We start from the raw sequence: 20089 nt of genomic DNA, 5'->3' as shown, positions 1-20089 counted from the left end.
GCGTCCTATGACTCCACACCTGGGAGACTCAGTCAATGACAGCAGGGTTGTTGAAAGAGCTATGCAATTAGAGGGCAGAGAGGACCAAAGAGCAGTGTGCTGGGATCAGCAGCACTCCATACGGATACTTCTGAATCCATGGAACATTTACTCCTCTCCACTGAAGGGAAAGCTCTTGCCCAAAGTAATTATACTGGATCAGTAGGTCATAGGAATGTTCCAGCAGAGTGGAGTGTGGTGGTACATCCTGGTCTGATGCCCTGGGTGATGAAGGGTGAAAGCCAGTTATGGCAAATAAGTCTCATTTCTCTTTTTATTTCACAAAAGGTATTTTTGAAGCTGCTGCAGTACAAAGAGCAGATGCCACAAGTTCCCCTGGCAGAGGAGTTGGCACTACCCCACATTAACAGCCCTGAATCAATCTACCAAAACTGTAAGTAGAAAATTAAGTTCTCCTTGAAAGCAACATGCTCATACAAGTGAGAGACATGCAGCTAAACAGGCAAAAACTTTCCTAGGTTAGGCAGCATGTGGAGATTGCCATGTGCCCCCATAGTGCTCTGGTAGTGCCCTTTCGTGTGCACATAAAGTAGCCAAATAATCCTTCTCAACTGATACACTTCATGTTGCTCACTCTGACTAGGGGTATTTTGAGCCAAGATTTGTGTCCTCTGTCACAATAACCTCCAGTCAAGGCTGTCACTATGGCATAGCACCTGTGCCAAAGAGAACTGTCACCTAATTGACACCATCCCTCACCAAGTGCAAACACTGCGGGTTGGGATTTTCAAACTGTTCAGTGCTGGTTTAGCTCCAATTCCATTGAAATCTGTGCGAGTTTTATCACTGACTTCAATGGGACATTGAGTGCTTTTCAAAATCTCTCTAAATACCCTATAGTGACTAGTACATTAGTTAATTAACTAGTCCTGGCTACTACTTTTCTGGTCATATACATATGGTGGTGGAGATGAGCATGAGGAATGAATGTGATAAGAGTTCTTTAGAAAAAAAACAAACAAAATAAAATAAGAACAACAAAAACGTCATGAGAGATGAAAACAGTTGCTCGATTAAAAGGTACAGTTTGGGGTATCCCTTTATTTTATAACTGACATACAATTCTGTATTACTGAAGACTCCAATTAGATAACACCGTGCAGTTAGATTTGTTTCTCCTCTCTATGTTGCATTTTCTTTAGGGTCTAAGAATTGCAGTTTCTATGGTAATCAATATTTGAACTATATTGTATCTAATAACATAAGCTATAATTACTAGCTAACCTTCCAGGATGTGTCTTCATTTGGTATTTGGCACATAATTAAAGAAATGGTAATTAGTTCCATATTTCTGAGGCTGATAAATTATAGTAAGAAAATATGGTGATAATTTCATTTCTATGGGAAGGAAGATGGAGGAGAAATTTTCATTCAAGGCTGATGGCTGTCATTCATCATTAAGCACAGTTGTGAAGTGAAGGTGTAAGGGCTTTGGAAATTGCTCATGAAAGCTATCCATCTCTGTTAGTTAATCAATCAGAATATTCCATGGGCAGTAGCTTGACCTGTATAGTTTTGTCTCTGTAAGCAGACTCAAAGACAGTCAAAAACTTTTTCTTTCTCAGAGTAGTTCAATGGATTTTAGAAAGGCCCAAAAGCAAATGGCTGGATTATTAAGAACACAGCTAGAGAGAATTTGGGTTACAGAGTTGTTGTGATGGTGCATTCTAGAGAACATCACTGGAGTCAATCTCTCAGACCCCTGTACCTGGACTGCCCACAATGGAACTATCTATCTTATATGGCCACACCAATTTGAGGAAGTTGGATATGTTAAGGTCCAGGCCAGTAGCTTTAGTTTTACCATGAATCTGTAAGGGTCAAATCTGTATAGTGGGGCTACCTATTCCTCTCCCATTGCCTAGCAGTAGTCAGCTGTGTCCTGAAGTGGTTGTTGGAGCTGAAGGTACCTTCCCATGTTGTTGCACTTCAGAGCGTTTTCCACAGATTAAAGCTCTTTTATTCAAATTGATCCATTTGTCCAATTCAGGTCCATAATAAAGCCACATGATTGGATCTGGACTGCAGGCTGCCGTTCGGTCCTAATTTGATCTGTCTTTCCTAAAAATCTATTTCAACTAACTATTGTGTTTTGTTCTTCAAGCAGAGAAGGTCAAATCATTCTGGGCCAAGTGCTGATGGGTGTTACTGTGTGTGTGTGTGTGTGTGTGTGTGTGTGTGTGTGTGTGTGTGTGTATAAGGGTATCAGAATCTGGCCTTCTGAGAGCATATGGGTGTGTGTGTGTGTGTTGGTGAAACAGTGCTGATGTTGGAACAGGAACTGTAAAAGGTTTATAAAAACCAAAAGGCAAAAAACCAAAACCTTAAGATCCAAGAATGACAGGATTTGGCCAATGAAAAGTTGCAAAAAACACACAGGACCTCAATTCATCAAAGCCTTAAACATGCACTTAACTTTAATTATGTGTTTGTGCCCCATGGAAGGCAAAGGGACATAATCACATGCTTAAAGCTAAGCACATGCTTAAGTGCACTCATGAAGAGGGATGGACTGCTGAATTGGAGTTGGAAACCTACACATCAACACAAAAGTAAAGCAACAACTTATGTATCCAGTGTTTGTTTTAATGTATTTGTAATTTGGAGTCTATACATATTTACTTATTTCCAATTGGTAATATTACTTTGAGAAGCTCTGCTGGTCCCCCTTAATTTATTTGCAGTAAGATTAAGAATTTATAGCTCATTCTCTTTCTGTGAAGAGGAGATAGAATTTTTAACATCACAAATGCCAATACAGTTGTCTGTGATATGTACTTTTAAACTGGACCACAAGGAGGAAAGGCGCAATTAATAATGAATACTTTGCTGAGGAGCTAAATGAATAATCTGCATCACTTTTCACTACAGAGCATATTAGCAGGTACTTACCCTGGATCTAATCTTTCTGAATATAAAGATAACATACAGTCAGGGGCCGAGGTATCAAAGTTATGTTCAATGAAACTGAAAGGTAAAATGTAAAACTAATAAAAGCACATACTTTTTCACACAGCATATGATTAACCTGTGGTATTCAGTGCAGCAATAGATCACTGAAGCCAAAAGCTTAGCAGCATTGAAAAGGAGTAGGCATTTATTCACATAACAAGAAATCCATTTTTATAATAGTGAATATTTTAAAAAATTGAAATGGATAATCCTCATGCTTCTGGGTACAAGACAGTCTCCTACCATTGTGGTCACAAGGAACTTTCCCTGGGGAAAATTATCCCATCACTGCTACTATAGGCTTTCTCGTACCTTTCTCTGAAGCAGCTGATATTTGCCACTGTTAGAAGCAGATACTGGACTAGATGGACCACCACTCTGACTCTGATTTTAAAAAACTAGCACTATACCGTATCAATAAGGTACATGTTGAATGCACTAAGAACTAGCTAATTGACAATCTCAAAATAGTCATCAATGGGAAGCATTAAATGTGGATGTTTGTAGTGGGGATCCACAGGGACCAGTTCTGGGCCCAACAGTATTCAACACAGTCATCAATGATCTGGGAGTAAATATAAAATCACTCCTGATAAAATTGCAGATGAGGAAAAGGTTGTTAGAATGGTAAATAGTGATATGGACAGGCATCCACAGTATGATCTGGATTTCTTGGTAGACTGGGTCCCTTCACACAAGATGTGTTTTTAATACAGCTAAATGCAAAGTTACACATTTTGGAATGCAAGCCATACCTACGGAATGAAGGATAGTTTCCTAGAAAGACTTTGAAAACGAGTCCTAGTAGACCAGTAACGGAACATGAACTCCCATTGTGATACCATCTCAAAAAGGGTTAATATGATCCTTGGATGTATAAATAGAGGGATGGTGCGTTTGGAGTATGGAGGTGATTTTGTGTATGTATACAGCACTGAGGAGACCAAGACTGGAATACTGTATTAAGTTTTGGCATCCACATTTTAAAAAGAATGTTGACAAATTGGAAAGGGTGCAGAAATGATTCCAAAGAGTGACTGAAGGCTGGAGAAAATGCCTTGCCCTGAGAATTGTAAATAGCTCAATCTGCTTAGCTTATTAAAAAAATTGAGGTGGTGTTAATTTCAGTGGGTAAGTACTTCTACTGAGACAAAAATATAGGGTACTCAGGGGCTCATTAATCTAGCAGAGAAATGCACAACAAGAACCAATGGCTAGAAATTAAATTGGGAATAAGGTGTTTGTTTTTAACAGTGAGGGTGATTAACAACTGGAGCAAACCAACAAGGGAAGTGATTGATCCTCTGTCTCTTGATGTCTTCAAATCAGTATTAGATGCCTTTGTGGAAAATTTACTTTAGCTAAATGTAAGTTATTGGACTCAATATAGGGGTACCTCGGTGAAATATATTGGCCTGTGATATGAGTTCAGACTAAATGATTTTATGGCCTTAACCTTTTTGAATCCCTGTTGGCAATTCCTACATTTGATAGAATTATAAAAATTGTAGGTGGCAGGAAGGCAGTAGACATAATATATTTGGGGATATACTGTGACACTGTTTTTAAGTGGAACTCTGCATTCTGTCCCCTGGAGAGTTTGTTTAAAAGATGGATGATGGATTTTAATAAATCTTTCAATACTAGGTCTCAAAATCTTACTGGAAAAATTAATTTGTGTTGGCATGGTGTGGCAGATCCCTGCGTAGAGTTTGGTACCACCCTTAGCCTTGATAATAGTGCCTCTCCTGGTACTGGATGAGAATGTATCTAATTTTCCTGTGCTGATCTCCATTTCTATTTGGGACCAATGCTGCCCCCATGTTGGGCTTCAGACAACTCTGATTCTTTTCCCCATTGGGGCTGGTTCTCCTGTTATCACCAGGGACTCTTGAATATCCAGTTCAGAGTCATCAGAGTCATCTCCCCTTCATCGTCACCCAATAGAATCATAGAATCATAGAATATCAGGGTTGGAAGGGACCCCAAAAGGTCATCTAGTCCAACCCCCTGCTCAAAGCAGGACCAAGTCCCAGTTAAATCATCCCAGCCAGGGCTTTGTCAAGCCTGACCTTAAAAACCTCTAAGGAAGGAGATTCTACCACCTCCCTAGGTAACGCATTCCAGTGTTTCACCACCCTCTTAGTGAAAAAGTTTTTCCTAATATCCAATCTAAACCTCCCCCATTGCAACTTGAGACCATTTACTCCTCGTTCTGTCATCTGCTACCATTGAGAACAGTCTAGAGCCATCCTCTTGAGACCCCCTTTCAGGTAGTTGAAAGCAGCTATCAAATCCCCCCTCATCTTCTCTTCTGCAGACTAAACAATCCCAGCTCCCTCAGCCTCTCCTCATAAGTCATGTGCTCTAGACCCCTAATCATTTTCGTTGCCCTTCGTTGTACTCTTTCCAATTATCCACATCCTTCCTGTAGTGTGGGGCCCAAAACTGGACACAGTACTCCAGATGAGGCCTCACCAGTGTCGAATAGAGGGGACGATCACGTCCCCTCGATCTGCTCGCTATGCCCCTACTTATACATCCCAAAATGCCATTGGCCTTCTTGGCAACAAGGGCACACTGCTGACTCATATCCAGCTTCTCGTCCACTGTCACCCCTAGGTCCTTTTCCGCAGAACTGCTGCCGAGCCATTCGGTCCCTAGTCTGTAGCGGTGCATTGGATTCTTCCATCCTAAGTGCAGGACCCCTGCACTTATCCTTATTGAACCTCATTAGATTTCTTTGGCCCAATCCTCCAATTTGTCTAGGTCCTTCTGTATCCTATCCCTCCCCTCCAGCGTATCTACCACTCCTCCCAGTTTAGTATCATCCGCAAATTTGCTGAGAGTGCAATCCACACCATCCTCCAGATCATTTATGAAGATATTGAACAAAACGGGCCCCAGGACCGACCCCTGGGGCACTCCACTTGACACCGGCTGCCAACTAGACATGGAGCCATTGATCACTACCCGTTGAGCCCGACAATTTAGCCAGCTTTCTACCCACCTTATAGTGCATTCATCCAGCCCATACTTCCTTAACTTGCTGACAAGAATGCTGTGGGAGACCGTGTCAAAGCTTGCTAAAGTCAAGAAACAATACATCCACTGCTTCTCCCTTCATCCACAGAACCAGTAATCTCATCATAAAAGGCGATTAGATTAGTCAGGCATGACCTTCCCTTGGTGAATCCATGCTGACTGTTCCTGATCACTTTCCTCTCCTCTAAGTGCTTCAGGATTGATTCTTTGAGGACCTGCTCCATGATTTTTCCAGGGACTGTGGTGAGGCTGACCGGCCTGTAGTTCCCAGGATCCTCCTTCTTCGCTTGTTTAAAGATGGGCACTACATTAGCCTTTTTCCAGTCATCCGGGACTTCCCCCGTTCGCCACGAGTTTTCAAAGATAATGGCCAAGGGCTCTGCAATCACAGCCGCCAATTCCTTCAGCAGACCAATGGGGCACATCCCCACAATAGCCCTCTTGGGGAGGAGGACGAAGAGGCCAATGGGGGAATCGGGTTCTCCCGTACCTCCTGCTCATCAGGAGCCTCACAACATGCTTCACTGGTGGCCTCTGGCTCAGGATCCAGAGTTGGAGTCAGTTCCAAGGGGCGACAGGGGCAAGGCATCTCCTCAGCACCTCTAGGGGTGGGCCGACTGGCTGAGGCCTCAGCATCCTCAGTTCAGAGGTGGCTGATCGGGAGCTTTTAGACTGGGCACCGTGAACCTGGTTGTGCACCCATGAGGTCCAAAATAGCCACTGTGCTGGTCCCTGCCCCCACCTCAGAACGTCCATGGCCTGACCGGTGCTGGTCCCACTCCAAGTACCTAGATCCTGCCTCTGAGGACCAGGATTGAGACTGCGAGGGCCAGGGTGGTGCCGAGCGGTGCCATGATCTAGAGCGGTACCACGACCTGGAGCTATGCAGGGTTGTTGAATGGCACCAGGATTGGTGCTGGGTCCGGGACCTGCTCCATGAAGGGGACCGACGTGCAGATCGGCGTCACGATCGGGAGCCCTGGCATGACCTACAGAGGTGCTGCAAGTCTGACTGGTGCCACGATTGGGAGCAGTGCCGGGAGTTGATCAGTGGTGCCAACAGCCGGATCATCACTGGTTTGCCTCGAGATGGTGCCATACGCTCTGGTACCAGAGGCTTGGCGCGAATTGTAGGTAACCTTGGAGCCATCATGGCAATGAGGTCCCTTGCGGCTGCAAAGGTGACTGGAATGGATGGTACCTCTACCTCCTCGATGATGTGGGCCTGGGAGTTCAACAGCACTGGACTCAATGGTCCCCTTTGCGGCACCGAAGTCAACGGTGCCGCCTCTGCAGGCTTTGGCACTGGGTGCTCCTCACGAGGATGTGCCCCATTGGTCTGCTCCAGAGTGGTGGGCCTCTGGGACAAAGAGCCACTCCTCCCTTGCTTCTGGTGCTGCTTCTGCACCAGGGAGTGGGAGCAGTGCCAGGTGGTTCCCACCGGTTTCAGTGCTGCAGGTCTCTGCTAGAGTCTGTCCATGGTGCCGCTTCAACCACTGCCACTGGGGCACTACGCACTGAAGAACTCGGTGCCAGGTCCTGCCGCGCCAAAGAAGGCTGAGGTCTAAGTGCTGTCTCCATAAGGAGCTGCTTAAGGCGAAAGTCTCGCTCCTTTTTGGTTCAAGGGTGAAACCCTTTGCAAATCCTGCACCTATTGGTGAGCCTCCTCCAGACAAGCATCGTGGGGGTCGCCTGTTGGCATGGGCTTGGAGCAGGACTTGGAGGGCTTGAACCCCTGGGACTTAGGCATGAAAGCCCTACCAGGAAAAAGCAGTCAGGATGGAGGGTAAACCCCCCAGCCCAACTGCTACAAACTACTACTAAAAAACATACAATAAACTAAATAAAAGGTATAAGAACAACAAGAAATGAGCTAGGAAAACATGGAGAACTTGCTGAGCAAGATGTACAGTTCCAACGACCATCACGTGCGGTAAGAAGGAACTGAGGAGGCGCCGGGTCGTCAGGGTCATATACTGAGCACCATGAAGGCGCCACTCCAGGGGGCCCCCCAGCTGACCCAACGAGTGCTGCTAGGGGAGAAACTTTTTGATGACTGTGCACGCAGTGCACACACACCTACTTGGAATCAGCATGAGCAATCACTCGAAGAACAACTTATAATTTGCATGAAGAGTAAATACAGAGCCTTTGATATTGATGTTTTATAATGTTCATGTGAAATACTGTAAACTGTTTACCAAGGACTGCCTTGATTTTCAAACATTATTCTATTTCACAGTACATTAGGCTTTATTACACCTTTTTCCCCCCTTCACCATATTTTCATTTTCTTCAATAAAGTAAACTAAATTTAAAATATGGAACAATCATTTATTTCTCTAAACTGATGGATATCTCTCATAAAGATTTTGAGCAGCCATGTCAATCTCTGAATCACATACAGTAAGATTGTATATTTGCTCATCATTGCTCAAGGGAACAAAGGAAATATTTAACCCAAGAAAAAGACAGCAAATTAAATCCATTGAGCGGAGGGAAGGAGCATCTCAAAAGATGACAATTTTTGGCTGTTGAGACTCTGCTTTAAAAATTAAATACATGGCTTAACACACACTACAAATTAGTATCTGGTGCTTCGTTTCACTGACCTAAACTTGCAAAAAACTAACTGAATTATGGGGAAAAAATTCACCTCAAATAGGAAAGCTTAAAGTGCTCATTTTGGAAAATTCACATTAATGAATGAGAAAATGAAGGCCTAAACCAAAAAAACCCAAAAGGGCAAGGGACCAGATAGGTGAGGAGGGCAAAATAGATAATGTTATTGAGCAAGTACAGTTAAAAGTTTTACCTCTACAGTCTATCGTTTTTGCCCCTGGCTTTTCACCTCACTCTTTCAGTACACTGAGGTAAAGGGATAACCTCAACCTGTACATATTTCTAGTATTGAAATTTGGAATTATTATAGAAGTAAAACCAGTAGGATCATGGACCATACCTGCTCAGTAAAAGCCACATAAGGTATTTCTACACTGTTTGACGGGGCAAGGCCAGATGACTATAGAAAAGTAGTGGGAGATAGATATATTAGCTCCAGGCTAAACAAATCCCTGGTACCAGGATAAGTGAAATGGCAGGTGCTCCAGGTCAATTAAGACACCTGGGGCCAATTAAGAACTTTCCAGAAGGCAGGGAGAAGGCTAGGTTGATTGGGACACCTGAAGCCAATCAGGGGCTGGCTGAAACTGGTTAAAAGCCTCCCAGTTAGTCAGGTGGGTGTGCATGTCAGGAGCTGTGGGAGGAAGTTGCGCTGTTGGAGAGGCTGAGTAGTACACACCATATCAGGCACAAGGAAGGAGGCCCTGAGGTAAGGGTGAAGTGGAGCTTGAGGAAGTGAGGGCTGCTGTGAGGGAAGTAGCCCAGGGAATTGTACATGTCATGTTTCTAAAAGGTCAGCTACCATAGCTGATACTATTAGGGTCCCTGGGCTGGAGCTCTGAGTAGAGGGTGGGCCTGGGCTCCCCCCCACCTTTGTCCCCTGATTAATCACTGAGACTGGGAGACAACAGAGACTGTGCAAGGAAGGATAACTTCTCCTCACCTCCCTCGCTGGCTTATGATGAAAATGGCTCAGTAGACTGTGACCCTTGTCTCTAGAGAAAGAAGGGTTATATGTAGGATCACAGTGAGCCTCTGAGGCAAGCAAAATCCACCAGGAAACGCAGGATCCACGGAGGCAAGGACAAAGCTCTGTCACAACTGGTGTCAGGAGTGGGACTTCGTTCACAGCATGACGGAAGAAAGAGTTTTTTTTTTTTTTTTAAAAAAAGTGCATTGGGGTTTTGGATTTTTTGTTTTGGTTTGGTTTTTGTTTGTTTTCTTTGAACCACAATGGAGGAGATGGTAAGAGCGCTGGTACAAGCCACGGCAGCCCAGCAGGAGGCCACCCGGGTTCAGGCAATGGCACAACAGGAGTCTATGCGGCTACAGCAGGAAACCAATCAATTATTGATGAGCCAGGTGACTCAAGATCGTGCCCTCTTGAGAGAGGTGGTGGACCAGCTGAAGATCCTCACCACCCAGACCCGGGGGTCTGACAGGACACAAACCCTGAGAGCCACTGGTTGTCTGCCAGAGATGACGTAGAGGCATATCTCCTCTCATTCGAAAGGACTCCTCAGCGTGGCCCCAGGAGCAGTGAGCCAGCATTCTCGCCCCTTTTTAGTGTGGAGAGGCCCAGAAGGCCTATTTTAACTTGCCTGCCACGGATGCCACTGACTATACCCGTCTGAAGGCAGAGATCCTAGCACGATCAGGGGTAATGGCAGCGGTAAGGGCCCACAGGTTCCATGAGTGGAAATACCAGGAGAACAAACCCCCGAGGTCCCAGCTATTCGACCTCATACACCTCGCACGGAAGTGGTTACAGCCTGAAATGTGCAGGCCGGAGGAGATTTTGGAGACCCTGGTCATAGACCATTACATGTGGGGACTGCCGCCAGATCTTCGCAAATGGGTAGGCCAGAACGATCCATCCACGTACGACGAGATGATCACACTGGTAGAAAGACGGATGACAGCCAGGGAACTGAACCGACTACCCAAGGAAGGCCTGAGTGGGGGGAACCCCAGGACTAAACCCCCTAACCCCCGGGATAGGGGAGTGATTAAAAGCAATTATAGATGTTATGCATGTTGGGAGTGGGGACACATAGCAGCACAGTGTCCCAGCACCGAGGAGCCTATGCAATGTAACTTGGGGGATTGGGAAGTCCTATGTTCCCTTATCCACCTCGCGGGGGTCGCATTAGCCCTGCATACTTACACCAGGCCAGTGAGGGTAAATGAAGCAGAGACTACAGCGCCTATCACCCTCATATCGGGTAAGCTGGTAAAAAGTAGTCAGCTGCTACAAGCCAAATGTGTAGCAGTGATGTGCGTGCATGGGGCCATGAGCCATTACCCCACCATCCCAGTGGAGATAGAGGTTCAGGGAAACCCCATTGAGGTGTCCGTGGGCGTAGTTCCTAAACTCCCATATCCTATAGTCATTGGGAGGGACTATCCAGGGTTTGATAATTTACTCCCCCCGGAGAGGCTGGAGGGAGGTGGGGACCCTGAGGACAGCGACTTGTCACCAGGGGAATGTCAACCCCTGATGTTCACTGAGATTTCTCAGGATCCGTTCTCAGCCCCCCAAAAGACTCGGAAGACAAAAAAAGAGAGGAAGGCCCCGAAGACCTTGGGAACCCGGATCCTGACCCAGGGCCAGAAGACCTCCCTAGTAGGCAGATGGATGCGAGCAGCCAACAGAGAAATTTCCACCACAGAAGGTGAGCCAGAAGCTGCCCCCATCCATGACGGCAGTGAGCCGTTGGAAGAAGCAGAAGCTGGCCCCTGGGAGCTTGGGCAGGTTAGTCCCGGGAGAGAGACTTTTGGGAGGGACCAGGTGGAGGACCCCAAATATGATAATGCTAGGCAAGAGGTGGCCGAGATCGATGGGATACCTGTGGATGGGAAGATCCGGGGTCCTGGACCTTACTTTATAGTGAAGAAAGATCTCCTGTACCGCGTGGTGCAAATGCAGGAGCAAGAGATACAACAACTTCTGGTGCCACGAAAACATCAAAAAGCCATATTGAGTCTGGCCCACAATCACCTGTTTGGAGGACACCTAGGGGTAGAGAAAACCCAGGCATGGATCCTGCGGAGGTTCTTCTAGCCAGGAGTACATGAAGATGTCGGGCGATACTGCACCTCTTGTGCGGAGTGTCAGTTACATAGCCCTCGCCCGCACTTGCGGGTTCCTTTGATACCTCTTCCAATACTAGAGGTTCCTTTCAAACGGATAGCCATTGATCTAGTAGTGCCCATAGAGAAGACAGCTCGGGACCACCAACATGTGCTTGTTGTACTGGACTATGCAACCCGGTACCCGGAAGCTGTTCCCCTGTGCAACCCAGCTTCCAAGACAATAGCTAAGGAGCTAGTACAGATCTTTGCCTGGGTTGGGCTACCCAAGGAGATATTGACTGATCAAGGGACACCTTTCATGTCCAAATTGATGAAAGATCTCTGTTCATTGCTCCATGTATAAGCCCTACGGACCTCTGTATACCACCCACAAACAGATGGCCTTGTGGAAAGCTTCAATAGGACCCTCAAGGCCATGATGAGGAAAGTGGTGAGCTGGGATGGGAAAGATGGGGATACATTGTCTTACCTCATGTTCACCATCCGGGAGGTTCCGCAAGCCTCCACGGGTTTCTCTCCATTCATACTAATATATGGGCGCCACCTTCGGGGCATATTGGATATAGCCAGAGAAGTCTGAGAATAGGAGCCAAATCCCAGAAGGAACATAGTTGAGCATGTACCGCAGATGAGAGATCGGATAGCCCGAGTTATGCCCATTGTATGGGAACACTTGGAGAGAGCATAGGAAACCCAACGAACCCTTATAATCACCAAGCGAAGCGTCAACGGTTCCAACCAGGGGATCGGTTGATGGTACTGCAGAAATAATCTGTTGGCTCAGTGGCAGGGACCCTACGAAATAATCGAAGCCATGGGAGAGGTGAACTATAAGATGCGGCAGCCAGGCCGCCGGAAATCAGAGCAAATTTACCACATCAATCTTCAAAAACCTTGGCACGATCGAGAGGCATGCTTAGTCATGAAGGAGTCCCTTCCCCAGGAGGATAACTTACAAGAGCAAGTGAGGATATCATCCGACTTGACACCGATCCAAAAGATCAAGGCAGCCGACATGATTAATCGCAACTAGATGACATGCCTCCTATAGACAGCCGCACCCACCAGGACCTCCTGCGCAGGGTGGCATGCAACATGGGTCTGCAGGCCAAGGAGGTGGTGGAGTCATGACTCAGTGGTCGACAATCTGGGCCCAGAAAGTCCTTCAAGAGTGGTTCTGCCCCTCATCAAAACTATACAGGCCAATGCCAAGACTATCTGGCAGACTCTGGCCTCCATCCCTCCCACAGTGAAGGGCGTTGAGAGGAAGTACTTCGTGTCCTCAAGGGTATATGAATATCTCTTTACACACCTGCAACCCTGCTCATTGGTGGTTGTGACTGTAAATGAGAAAGAGAGGTAGGGACAGCAGGCCCCAGTGCTCAAGTCCAAGTGCCTGGTCTTGTCTGGCCGTAAAGTGTACTCTACAGGGGGGGCTCCAGCTCAGGATTGCCAACCAGCAGGCAATGCTGAGCTGATATAACTTTAACTCCTGGAACTTGATGCTCAAATTCAAGGAGCTTGTGCTAACTGAGTCCAGGGAGGAGTTTGGGGCCATAGTAGAGGAGGGAAAAACGGTGGCACGGACCTCTTTACAGGCCTCACTGGATGCTGCGGACTTGGAGGCGTGCACTGTGTCATCAGGTATTGCCATGAGACACACCTCATGGTTGCAAGCCTCTGCCCTACAGCCTGAGGTTCAGCTGACAATGCAGGACCTGCCTTTTGATGGAGCGGGTATGAAATCCTTGGGTATGCACACCCCAGCAACCCAACAGAAACACTTCAAGCCTCCACTTCCGCAGCAGCGCTCCTACCCTCCTCAGCTGAGGCAGGACTTTTACAGATGAAGGCGCAAGAACAGCAAAAGGAAGCCCTCCAACTCCCTGTCTGGGCAAGGCCAGGGCCTGACCAAACTATCGTTGGGTTCCAAGGAGGCCTTTTGAAGGGACGCCCGAGGACGGCGCACCAGACTCATCCCCAGATCCTTCCCCGCCCTTTTTGAATTGTTTGTCCCACTTCTACTGTGCCTGGTCCTAATAACCTCAGACCACTGGTCCTCTGCAGGATGGAAGCGGGATACTCTCTCCAGTTCTGCTCCTACCCTCCCTCCCACCTCCCTCTCACGAGCAACTCCTTATACAGGGGGTGTGGGCGCTCCTGTAGAAATTTAATATACCTTCATTCCTCAGGAACTAAGGGGCAAGGGATTCTACTCCTGATACTTCCTAATCCTCAAGGCCAAGGTGTTCTCAGACCTCTCCCAGACTTGTATGGGCTCCCCAAATTCATGGTAAAGTTGAAGTTCCTCATGGTCTCCCAAGGCACTATTATCCCCTCACTGGATCTGGGAGACTGGTACGCTGCCCTCAACATGAAGGATGCATACTTCCACATTGCGATTCGTCCAGCACACAGGCGCTTCCTGCGCTTTGTGATCAACCGCAAACATTACCAATTCACTGCCCTATCATTCAGCCTCTCAACAGCCCCCAAATGTTCACCAGGTGCATGTTGGTCGTGGATGCTTTCCTTCATCGATGGCCGGTGCAGGTATACCCCTACCTCAGTGACTGGCTGCTCAGGGGCTGCACCACGGCACAGGTGCAGTCCCAATTTCACTTGGTCAGGTGCATGTTCGAGTAGCTGGGTCTCCTCCTCAACTTGGGGAAGTCAAACCTGAAGGCACGGGCCTTCTACCGGAGTCCGGATTGAGCCATCACGGATATCATTCAAAGCCTCCAGCAATTCCCAACCTCAACAGCAAGGGGTGGCTTCTCGCATTTATGTGACCTGGCAATCTGGGCTCCAGCTAAGACCATTGCAGACGTAGTTCACCTTGGCTTACCACCCGGGACGCAGCAGCTTGAATTCAGTGGTCACAGTGCTGGGACAGGTCCTCATGTACCTTTGCTGGTGGCTGAACCCCGAAGCCGTGTGCGGAGGAGTCCTCTTCCACAACTCCCACCTTCCTTGTACCTGGTTATGGACGCGTTGGCTATTTGATGGGGGTGCAATTAGGGGAACTCCAGACAAAGGGCCTGTGGTCATAGGATGAGCTCTCCCTCCATATCAATGTCAGGGAGCTGAGGGCAGTGCGTCTTGCTTGCCAGGCCTTCCAGGCCTGACTGCCAGGACAGGGAATAGCAGTTCTAATGGACAACACCACCACCATGTTTTACATCAACAAGCAAGGAGGAGCCAGTTCCTCCCCACTATGCCAGGAGGCCGTTCTGCATAGTCCACTCCATTCCTTTTTCCTGGATGCTTCCTTTCTACCAGGAGTTCAGAACACACTGGCAGGCCCATCTCAGCAGGTTCTTCCACACTCATGAGTGGTCCATCCGACCAGATCTCCTACAGTCCATTTTCCAAAGGTGGGGATTTCCACAGGTCGACCTGTTTGCTACCCCACACAACAGGAAGTGCCCAAAGTTCTGCTCCTTCCAGGATTGCAGCCCAGGCTCCCTCAAGGATGCGTTTCTGCTACCCTGGAGAGGTCACCTGCTCTATGCCTTTCCCCCATATCCTCTTGTGCATAAGGTCCTGCTCAAGGTCCACAGGGATGGGGCAAAGGTAATTCTGAAAGCTCCAGCTTGGCCTTGCCAGCACTGGTATACCACGCTACCGGAGCTGTCAGTAGACACACCAGTCACTTTGCCTCTCCTTCCTGACTGACTTACTCAGGATCGCAGTTGCCTCTGCCATCCCGACCTACGGTCCCTCCACATCATGGTTTGGAAGCTTCATGGCTGAACCCCATGGAACTTCTGGGCTTGGAACAAGGAAGGTCCTCCGAGGCAGTCAGAAGCCCTCTACTAGAGCCACGTATCTGGCAAAGTGGAAAAGATTCTCGTGTAGGTGTGTCCAGAGTTGCAACCCCCCCTCCAGGCACCAGTACCCCTCATCTTAGAGTACCTCCTGCACCTGAAACATCAAGGCCTGGTGGTGTCTTCCATAAGGGTACACCTCACTGCGATCTTGGCCTTCCACCTGGGAGTATCTGGTCAATTGGTCTTTGCCAACCCTATGGTTGGACGCTTCCCCAAAGGTTTGGAGCTCCTACATACTCAGATCTGGCAGCCTGTACCTGTGTGGGACCTTAACCTGGTCCTTTCCAGGCTCTCCCATTCAAACCAACGGCGACTTGCTCCCTCCTGTATCTGTCTTGGAAGACAGCTTTCCTGATCGCCAGTATGAGATGGGTGTCTGAGCTAAAGGCCCTCCCCTCATAACCTTCTTACACAGTTTTCCACAAGGATAAGGTGCAACTCAGGCCACACCCCGCCCTTCTCCCCAAAGTAGTGTTGCACTTCCACACTAGTGAGGACATTTTCCTACCTGTCTTTTAACCTAAGCCTAATCCCCATACCCGGGAGCAATGGCTACACTCCCTTGATGTTCGAAGAGCGCTAGCTTTCTATATCAAGTATGCTAAGCCGTTCAGAAAATTGAACCAGCTATTCGTAGCAGTGGCAGACTGGATGAAAGGCCTCCTGGTCTCTTCTCAAAGAATATCCTCCTGGATCACCTCCTGCATCCACAGGTGCTATGTACTGGCCAGTGTGCCGACCCCAGCTCTCATGACACGCTCCACTAGGGCCCAGGCCTTATCAGCGGTGTTCCTGACCCAGGTCCTGATCCAAGAAATCGGAAGGGCAGCAACTTGGGCCTTGGTACATACCTTCACCTCTCACTACTTCATCATCTGGCACACGAGATATGACGTGGTTTTCGATAGACCAGTGCTACAATCAACATTTCCTTAACTCCAAATCCACCCCCTTGGTAAGGCTTGGGAGTCACCTAATTTGAATCGATATGAGCAACCACTCGAAGAAAAAATGGTTACTCACCTCTCGTAACTGTTGTTCTTCGAGATGTGTTGCTCATATCCATTCCAAACCCACCCACCTTCCCCTCTGTCGGAGTAGCTGGCAAGAAGGAACTGAGAAGGGGCCGTTTCGGCAGGGTCATATATTGAGCGTCATGAAGACGCCACTCCAGGGGGCTCCACACCTGACCCGACAGGTGCTGCTAGGGGAAAAACGTTTGGACAACTGTGCACGTGGCGCGCACACGCCTAATTGGAATGGATATGAAAAACTCATCTCGAAGAACAGTTACGAGACATGAATAACCGTTTTTTATGATGTATGTAAGGTAATCTAATTTACAAACTAAATTTAATATACCTTTGCGAAAGGGAAACATGTGACATTTCTATGCTGTAGCTAGTCAGGTGACATAAAGATTTCTTTTTAATTTCCACAAAAATGAAAAATTGAGATTTTGTAAACATGACATAGGTAATATTGAAATAAATTGCTACCATACGACACATGGCAAATTACAGAGTATGGTCTTTGTAAACCCAGACGAGGAAAAAGTCTTCATATTTTTGGTACAAGGTTTCATTTGAGGTAAATTTGGTCTTACTTCTCTGGGCCTCAGTTCCCCATGTAAAATGGAGAAAAGCCATCTCACCTCACAGTGGTGTTGTGAAGATAATTTCTGCTACTTTAATACAAGAAATAAAAATAATAATTAATGTTAGAATACTACAGCAATGAATGCAATTGAAAAGTCCATTAAGCATTTTTTTAAAAAAATATTCCATTACAGTTTGGATGGAATATGTAAAGAATGTGTTGGAGAAATGTCACACACTGATTGGAGAGGATAAAAAAGAAATACTGAATGGTTGCTAATTCACTGACTGCTTGCCATCTTCCAGCCTGTCTACAGAAAATTAATTCTGGCATTTCCTAATTTTGTTTTATTTTGCAAGCTCAATTTACATTTTTAATAGGGAATATAAATATATATATATATACACACACACACACGCACTTTAAAACCTTAAGTATGTACTTGACATCACTGTTTACGTAGCTGCCCCAAGAAATTCAGGTGCGTTAAATTATTCAGGCATTTTTAAAGTTCAAGTATTGTTATGTTTTCTTGTACAGTAGGAAAAATACTGCTAAGAATGCAGAGTGCTAATTAAAAGAACTTTTACTCCAGAAAAGATTTATACAATGGCTAATGAAGGAACTGTGATGTTGAGTCATTGGTGTTTTGTCTCATCTAAGGAATAAATATCTAAAGAATAACTACCATACATAAAATACAGTTTGTTCTGTTTTAGAGTTGTGCTAACAAGACTGTAGGCAGGGTTGATGGCACCTCCATTCTCAACTGCAGTTTCATTTGATTACAGATTTCTCAAAAGAAATAACAAAACAAAACTGCAGCTAAAATTACTCATGCCCAGTCTGAGTTGATTTTTTTTTCTAGTAAGCATCATGTAACTTCATTTTTTAGGTTATTCATTTTTGAATTATGAGAAGGTGGAAGAATTATGAGACACCATGTTTCTTTTAGAGTAGCAGCCGTGTTAGTCTGTATTCGCAAAAAGAAAAGGAGTACTTGTGGCACCTTAGAGACTAACAAATTTATTAGAGCATAAGCTTTCGTGAGCTACAGCTCACTTCATCGGATGCATTTGGTGGAAAAAACAGAGGGGAGATTGATATACACACACACAGAACATGAAACAATGGGTTTATCATACACACTGTAAGGAGAGTGATCACTTAAGATAAACCATCACCAGCAGCAGGGGGAGGAAAGAAGGAAAACCTTTCATGGTGACAAGCAAGGTGGGCTATTTCCAGCAGTTAACAAGAATATCTGAGGAACAGTGCGGGGTGGGGTGGGGTGGGGGGAGAAATAACGTGGGGAAATAGTTTTACTTTGTGTAATGACTCATCCATTCCCAGTCTCTATTCAAGCCTAAATTAATTGTATCCAGTTTGCAAATTAATTCCAATTCAGCAGTCTCTCATTGGAGTCTGTTTTTGAAGCTTTTTTGTTGAAGGTTAGCCACTCTTAGGTCTGTAATCGAGCGACCAGAGAGATTGAAGTGTTCTCCAACTGGTTTTTGAATGTTATAATTCTTGACGTCTGATTTGTGTCCATTCATTCTTTTACGTAGAGACTGTCCAGTTTGACCAATGTACATGGCAGAGGGGCATTGCTGGCACATGATGGCATATATCACATTGGTAGATGTGCAGGTGAATGAGCCTCTGATAGTGTGGCTGATGTGATTAGGCCCTATGATGGTGTCCCCTGAATAGATATGTGGACAGAGTTGGCAACGGGCTTTGTTGCAAGGATAGGTTCCTGGGTTAGTGGTTCTGTTGTGTGGTGTGTGGTTGCTGGTGAGTATTTGCTTCAGATTGGGGGGCTGTCTATAAGCAAGGACTGGCCTGTCTCCCAAGATCTGTGAGAGTGATGGGTCGTCCTTCAGGATAGGTTGTAGATCCTTGATGATGCGTTGGAGAGGTTTTAGTTGGGGGCTGAAGGTGATGGCTAGTGGCGTTCTGTTCTTTTCTTTGTTGGGCCTGTCCTGTAGTAGGTGACTTCTGGGTACTCTTCTGGCTCTGTCAATCTGTTTCTTCACTTCAGCAGGTGAGTATTGTAGTTGTAGGAATGCATGATAGAGATCTTGTAGGTGTTTGTCTCTGTCTGAGGGGTTGGAGCAAATGCGGTTATATCGTAGAGCTTGGCTGTAGACAATGGATCGTGTGGTATGATCTGGATGAAAGCTAGAGGCATGTAGGTAGGAATAGCGGTCAGTAGGTTTCCGATATAGGGTGGTGTTTATGTGACCATCGCTTATTAGCACCGTAGTGTCCAGGAAGTGGATCTCTTGTGTGGACTGGTCCATGCTGAGGTTGATGGTGGGATGGAAGTTGTTGAAATCATGGTGGAATTCCTCAAGGGCTTCTTTTCCATGGGTCCAGATGATGATGTCATCAATGTAGCGCAAGTAGAGTAGGGGCATTAGGAGACGAGAGCTGAGGAAGCGTTGTTCTAAGTCAGCCATAAAAATGTTGGCATACTGTGGGGCAATGCAGGTACCCATAGCAGTGCCGCTGACTTGAAGGTATACATTGTCCCCAAATGTGAAATAGTTATGGGTGAGGACAAAGTCACAAAGTTCAGCCACCAGGTTAGCCGTGACATTATCGGGGATGCTGTTCCTGACGGCTTGTAGCCCATCTTTGTGTGGAATGTTGGTGTAGAGGGCTTCTACATCCATAGTGGCTAGGATGGTGTTTTTAGGAAGATCACCAATGGACTGTAGTTTCCTCAGGAAGTCAGTGGTGTCTCGAAGAAGATAGCTGGGAGTGCTGGTAACGTAGGACCTGAGGAGGGAGTCTACATAGTCAGACAATCCTGCTGTCAGGGTGCCAATGCCTGAGATGATGGGGCATCCAGGATTTCCAGGTTTATGGATCTT

General features: G+C 46.5%; 1 protein-coding gene across 1 annotated transcript in view; it reads left to right on the top strand.

Annotated features, from left to right (window-relative positions):
* Positions 1 to 20089, top strand: part of ABCA13 (ATP binding cassette subfamily A member 13) — a 293932-nt gene that overhangs the window by 140821 nt on the left and 133022 nt on the right. The window contains 1 exon segment of the mRNA XM_043507121.1: positions 328 to 433. Within this exon segment, the coding sequence (XP_043363056.1) occupies positions 328 to 433 (106 nt within the window).

The sequence above is a fragment of the Dermochelys coriacea genome, chromosome 2 (assembly GCF_009764565.3).
Source record: "Dermochelys coriacea isolate rDerCor1 chromosome 2, rDerCor1.pri.v4, whole genome shotgun sequence".
NCBI lineage: Eukaryota > Metazoa > Chordata > Testudines > Dermochelyidae > Dermochelys > Dermochelys coriacea.
Note: the sequence above shows the minus strand (reverse complement) of the source record. Positions and strands in the feature narration are given on the sequence as shown.